General features: G+C 60.6%; 1 protein-coding gene across 1 annotated transcript in view; it reads right to left on the bottom strand.

The window, feature by feature from the left end:
* Window positions 1-5,703, bottom strand: part of NKPD1 (NTPase KAP family P-loop domain containing 1) — a 7,734-nt gene extending 2,031 nt beyond the window's left edge. The window contains exons 1-3 of the mRNA XM_007943077.2: window positions 5,604-5,703; window positions 4,004-4,507; window positions 1,363-1,494 (exon numbers count right to left, since the gene is read on the bottom strand). Coding sequence (XP_007941268.2) covers window positions 1,363-1,494; window positions 4,004-4,507; window positions 5,604-5,703 — 736 coding nt within the window. The remainder of the gene's footprint in view (window positions 1-1,362; window positions 1,495-4,003; window positions 4,508-5,603) is intronic.
* Between the last annotated feature and the right edge of the window lie 457 nt (window positions 5,704-6,160).

The following is a 6,160-nucleotide window of genomic DNA, read 5'->3' as shown; positions in this document are numbered from 1 at the left end:
AGGCGGGGGCGGAGGAAGCCTGGCTTGGACCGCAGGGAACCAGGGGTGGGCTGAAGTAGAGCCCCACAAGAAGAGGGGACCGGAGGGGTAGAGGAAGGAGCAGGAGGAAGTCCCAGGGCAGGGCTAGGGGCTAGAGGCAGGTTCGGAAGTCCCAAGGGAGGATGGGAAGGTTCTAAGGATGGGGCTCCGACGTTCCGAGGATGGAAGAATGAATGAGACGATAAAAGAAATGCTATGCAGCCTGGGAAAAGCCTGGGTCTTATTTTCCTGCCTTACTGTGACTCTTCCTACAAGGTTCTGCTGTCCCCTCCTCCAGGAAGGCCTCCCTGATCCCCCAGACTGGGTCAGGTACCCTCTGGTTTTCCCCATCCCTGCCCTGCCCACTCTGGGTGGTTGCTGCCTTGAGATGTGTCTTTCTTCCCTTCTGGACTGTGAGCCCAGTAAGGACAACTCTGGCTGGCTGGGTCACCACTGTGCCCCTCGGCACCGCAGAGGTGTGGGGTAATGTTTGTTGAACAGATCATTGTGTGACCCCTATTGCCAGCGGGACAGGATCCGTCTGCTATGTGCTCAGGGATGTTCTAAGCCAAGAAGCAAGGGTTCCACAATATTGCTTCTTTTCTCCCATCCTAATCTTTGCGCCCTCCCTTCCTGGGAGACTTGGGGCTGGCTTTTCTCCTCTGACGGTCCCGTGGTTCCTCTATACCAACACGGGCTGGCCGTGGCTTGCAGCGCAAGCTCACTGAATAAGCAGCTCAGGGAAGAAAGGCCACCAGGCCGACACTAGGGCCAGGCAAATGGGGTGATTTACCCCCAGCCCCTGGGGCCACAATTCAGACTCGGGTCTGAGCTCAGGGAGGGTTTGACCCAGGGAGAAGCTGCTGTTAAACATGGCTAAGGTTCAGCCAATTTCTTCAACGAACATCTCTGTTAGGTGTCTTGTGGGGGCCAGGCCCTGAGCCGGGGCTAAGGAGACAAGAGATGGACCCTTGGGGGGCACAGGCCAGTGTGAACTTGCAAGAGCCTGTAGCCTTAATGGGGAACCTAGGCTTTCTCCCTAGGGCACTGGGGAGCCATGGAGGGCTTTTGAGCAGGGGAGGGACAAAGGGAGATGTATATTTCAGAAGGTTTCCTTGGGGTGGGTGGGAAGGAGACAGACTGGAGGTGAAGAAGCAAGGAGGAGACTGGAATGGGAGCCTAGGCGGCGGGGAGGCTGTGGGCTTGGGCACGGACCTGGTTCGTGCTGAGATGGACTGTCTGAGCTGGGCAGGCTGGCCCCAGAGGCACGTGGGTCCTGGGGGACCGTTGGGCTGGGCCGGGCCCAGAGGCTGTTTCCCACCCCTCCCCCAACACAATCCTCACAGGTGATTTTGTCCAGCATCATGTGCAGACGGCAGCCGAAGGGGGCGTAGAAACCCACGGTCACCGGGACGGGCACGTGGCACAGGGTCTTGGCCAGGCAGCTGCAGTAGATGTCATCCTCTGTCAGAATGTCTGGGGCCGGAGGTGCAGGGCAGGGAGGGGAAACTGAGTCAGTGAGGCCGGCCTGGCACCACCCTCCTCCCCGTCCGCCCCCCACAGGCGCCTTCTGCCCCTCTCTGCACCAGTATCCCTGTGCCCCAACTTCCTGAGGGGCCTCCGGTCAGACCTTCTGACTGGGGGTTTCTGTGGCCACAGACAGTCTGCCCCTTGGGGTCCCACACGAGGAGCTGGCCCTAGCTCTGCCCGTCAGGGGTTGGAGATGGACTTCCCCCAGCCTGGCCCAGAGGCTGCCCTCGTCCTAAACTATCAAGCCTGACCACCAGCGTTGCTTGAACACAAGCCCCTCAGATGCCTAGGATACCACTGTCCGCCCAGCAACCCCCTCCCCCTGCCAGCTCCTGCTTGTTGCCCTCACTTAGCTCCAGTGTGGATGGGTCCCAGGGACTCCAGGCTTCTCTCTCTGCTTCTCACCCTCACACAGTGCCCCCTGACTTCTCTCCCTCCCCATAATCCCAAACCTGCCCAGAGCACAGGCCTGGAGAGACAAAATCTTGGCCACTTTTTTCTGCACGTCCTGGCCAGACCGACAGCCTCTGGGAGGCTCAGTCTTATCCTCTGGGGAATGGGGCTAACGGTGCCCGTTCCCCTCGTTAGGGTACAGAGGCCTGGGAGCGGGAATGCTGAAGAGCCACCCAGCCGGCCCTCAGCAAATGCCACCATCTTAAATGGCTATTAAGGGCCTAGAGCCTGGTTGGGTCCTGGCTCTGTGGGGCCTCGGATGTGTGTGTGGGAGTGATACACGCACTGTCACAGAAGCCTGGTGGGCTCGGCTCTGTCTCCCAGTGGGGCCCAGCAGGAAGGCAGGGGGAGGACAAGGTGGTGGAGCAGGCAGGGTGGATCTGCGCCCGGCTCTGACCTCACCTCTACTTCCCCGTGTGTGAAACGGGCATCTTGGCCAAGAGGCTCCAGGGAGTGACAAGGTCATGCCCTGGGAGCCTGGCCCAACCCGGACCTGAGTTCTTGCTCTGCTATTGTTCTTTCAAAACAGACCTAGAAACTGGCTGTGTCGCCCCACTCCCGCCGCCACCACCCTGGCCTGGCCTCCATTCCTCAGTCCTACACTATTACAGTCGCCGCCTCACTGAGCGGACAGCTTCCGCCCTGGCATCCTGTGAGATCCTGAGTTGGTTCACGCTGCCTCTGGGTCCGCCTTGCTCCCCGCTTGCTCAGGGTGACAGCGAATCCTCACCTTGACCACCAGGCCCTGCTGACCCACTGCCTGATGCCCCTTCTGGCCTCTCTCTGTAACTGCAGCCACACTGGTGGCCTCACTGTGCCCCCACCACGCCATGCCTCTTCCCGAGTCTGCGTGTGCCGCCTCTGCTGCTGGGACGGGCTGCAGAGAGCCACCTGGGCTCTGCCTGCGCACGTCTCCCGATGACCCTGTCTAATCTGCAGACCCTGACGCGTTCCATCTCCTTCCCGGCCTCATCCCTCTCCAGGGTGGTTATGATCCCCAGGTGACATAGTTAACTTTCCTTATTTCTCTTGTTGGTTTGCTGTCCCCATCTCCAAGCCCTAACAGAGTATGAGCTCCATGGTGGCAGGGATGTCTGTCTGTCCTGCATCCCCAGAATAGCGCAGGTGTTCACACTGCGTAGTTGGGGAATGAGTGAATGAGTGGCTGAATGAAACGATGAATGAATGCATGAGTGAGTGGATGAATGAATGAGTGTGTAAACAAATGAGTGGGTGAATGAGATAGTGAATGTGAATGAATGAATGTGCAATGAATGGATTAGTGAGCGAGTGAATGAATGAGTAGATGAATGAATGAGTGGGTGACTGAGATAATGAGTGAATGAATGAATGAGTAGATGAATGAATGTGTGGGTGACTGAGATAATGAGTGAATGAATGAATAGATGAATGAATGTGTGGGTGACTGAGATAATGAGTGAATGAATGAATGAGTGCACAGATGAATGGATCATTGAGTGAATGGATGAATGAGTGGGTGAAGGAGATGATGATTGAATAAATGAGTAAGTAAATGAATGAGTGGACCCCACGTACGCCGCTCACTCCCTCAATCCCCGGTCACTTCCTACCTCCTACTGTGGTTCCATATTTGCCCTGTTCCCCTCACCACAGCTGGCCAAAGCTGGCATTCGGCACCCCACCCCATGTGCCCCCCACGGCCTGCTGGGCCAGGGGAGGTGGGGCTGGGGAAGAGAGCAGAGCGAGGCCTTCACCACGAGTCAGGGCGCCCCAGCAGGGCCAGGGGAAGGGCCAGGAGGAAGCACTGGGGGCAGGCCCAGCCAGAAGCCTCAGATCCGGACAGCTGAGCAGAAAGTGCCCTGGCCTGAGACCCGGGGGCAGGGGGGTGCCCTCCAGGACGGGGCCCCGAGTGCAGGATGAGGAGGGCAGGCCCAAGGCGCTAGTCAGGGAGCAAGAGGCCCAAGTGGGCAGCAAGGTGGCAAAGCCAGGGACAGGCTCCCAGGAAGGCCTGGGTCAGCACCGGCGCTGTAGGAGGTGAAAGGGCCGCAGGCCGCAGGGACAGGCAGGGGCCGGTCGTCGGTGGGCTCGCTGGGCTCCAGGAGGGTGCCGGCTGCCGAGGGTGGGGCTGGGCTGCTGCTGGCCATGGCGGGGGCGCCGGAGAGTGCAGGGGACGGCTGGGGGGCGCTGGCCCGGCCAGCGAGTGAGGTGGTGGGTGCACGGCTGTGTGAGGTGAGAGGTGCCGGCGGCTCCAGAGCCCTGGCTGGGCCCGTGAGGGCAGCCCCGGCTGCAGGCAGCCCCCTCTGGGCCCCGTGGGTGGGACCGAGCCGCTGCTGCAGGAACCCGGCAGGCGCAGGCTGGGGCTGCCGCTGCTGCTGCACCACTGGTGGCCAGAGGGCCCAGTGCCAGCTGCCCCCGCCGCCTCGCAGGCCGTGACAGGCCAGCTGCCAGCGGGGCTGGGGGATTAGCTGCCAGGGCCTGTGGGCTGGAGGGGCTGCTGGGTCGTGGCGCCATGGGTGATGACATCCTGGAAGGAAGGAAGTGGAGTGACTGGGCCTGGGTCCCTGACAGGAACCGATGGAGGCTGGGGCTGGAGCATTTGAGGGCACTTGAGGCCCTGGAAGGACCCGGATGCAAAGGGAGGGGGAGTGGACAGAGAAGGGGCCTGCTTTCCGGTTGTGGGATGGGGGTGGGAGAGGTGCAGGGCTGGTCTGCAGCCAGGCAGGGGGCTGGAGAGAGACTCAGTGGTGGGTGGGCAGTCCCTGCTCCCTCAGATTCCTGGGCCTGTGGGGGAACCCCCAGTGAAGACTGAGAGGAGTCCTTGGGGAGCTGACCTGGCTGGTCCAGAGGACGCCAGAGTGATGAGAGGTGGCCGTGGAGAAGGGTCAGGCCAGCTGGGAAGAAGTGGGTGGGTGGCCCTGCACCTGGCCAGGCTGGCAGGGAGAGTGCTGACCTGGGACATGCAGGCCACAGGCCTGAGGAGGCTAAATCAGCCATAAACAGAAAAAAAAAAGAACTAACTCACTGCCATCGAGTCAAATCTGACTCATGGCTACTACCCTCATTGGGTTTCCAAGGCTATAAATCTTTATGGGAGTTGATCACCCCATGTTCCTTTCGCAGAGCAGCTGGTGGGTTTGAACCACTGACCTTCTGGTTAGCAGCCAAGTGCCTTATCCACTACGCCACCAGAGCTCCTTGAATCAGCCATAATGGGCTGTAATTGTCCACCTCCCCATGCTCCTCCCAGCCTGGGCAGGTGCACCTGCAGTCACAGAGGAAGCTGACCCCCCGCACACACCCATCACTGATAGACACTCAGTGCTGAAAGCCCCCTCCAGGATCCCCCTCCTACTCCCCCCAGGTTGGGGGGCTGTCTCCACGGGCCAGGAACTTGGGGAGGGAGAACTGTTCCCCAACGGGGAAAAGAGCAGGCTGAGGGGGCCTGCCTTGCTCCTGTGCCCCCTCCCCCATGTCCTGGGTCCCCGCATTCGGTCCCACTGCGTGGAAACCTCTGTGGGGAGGTGTGGCTTCTGTCCGGGGTCCTCAAGTTCTCTGCCGTTCAGCAGCTCCCACTCACAGACCTCTTTCCCGCCACGACCCCCCAACAAGTGAACCCCTACCTCTTTGGTGCCCCAACTCCGGGTCCAAGAAGTAGGTCTCGGCGGGGGCGCAGTGGGGCAGGGTGCCCTTGGAGCAGGGGACCTGGTAGGGTTGCGGCATGCTTCCGCTCCTGGGGGCAGGGGAGAGGGGATGGCTCGGTGCTCAGCGGGCTTGGTGGGCGTGAGCAGCAGAGATCTGAGACCCTGCCCTGCCCCTGGGACAGCTCCACGTGCCTTGGATCAGGGAGAGGTCCTGTCTCCCCCACACCAGGTTCCTGGGACACTGAAGTGGGGGTCAGGCAGTGCTGATTAGATGTAAGTGAGAGAAGGTTGAGGGCTAATATGAGTTTGTACTGGCAAGAGTCCCCCCGGGCTGGGTGTTTGGGCGCCCCTGGGTGGGGAGGGCTGGGAGCAGGGATGCTGATGTAACTGGAAGAAAATGAAGGTGCTGCGAGGCCCCTGTGGGGGTCGCGAGGCCAGCACTCTTTGAAGGGGCATATGAAACCTTTGTGGACGGAGTTGGGGGACAGCTGAGCAGATGGCCTGCCATTCAGAGCCGGGTGTATTTGGGAAGACGG

Source organism: Orycteropus afer, unplaced genomic scaffold, assembly GCF_000298275.1.
Source record: "Orycteropus afer afer isolate SDZICR_OR568_19922 unplaced genomic scaffold, OryAfe1.0 scaffold00099, whole genome shotgun sequence".
In the NCBI taxonomy this organism is placed as follows: domain Eukaryota; kingdom Metazoa; phylum Chordata; class Mammalia; order Tubulidentata; family Orycteropodidae; genus Orycteropus; species Orycteropus afer.
This window is presented reverse-complemented; position numbering and strand designations above follow the sequence as displayed.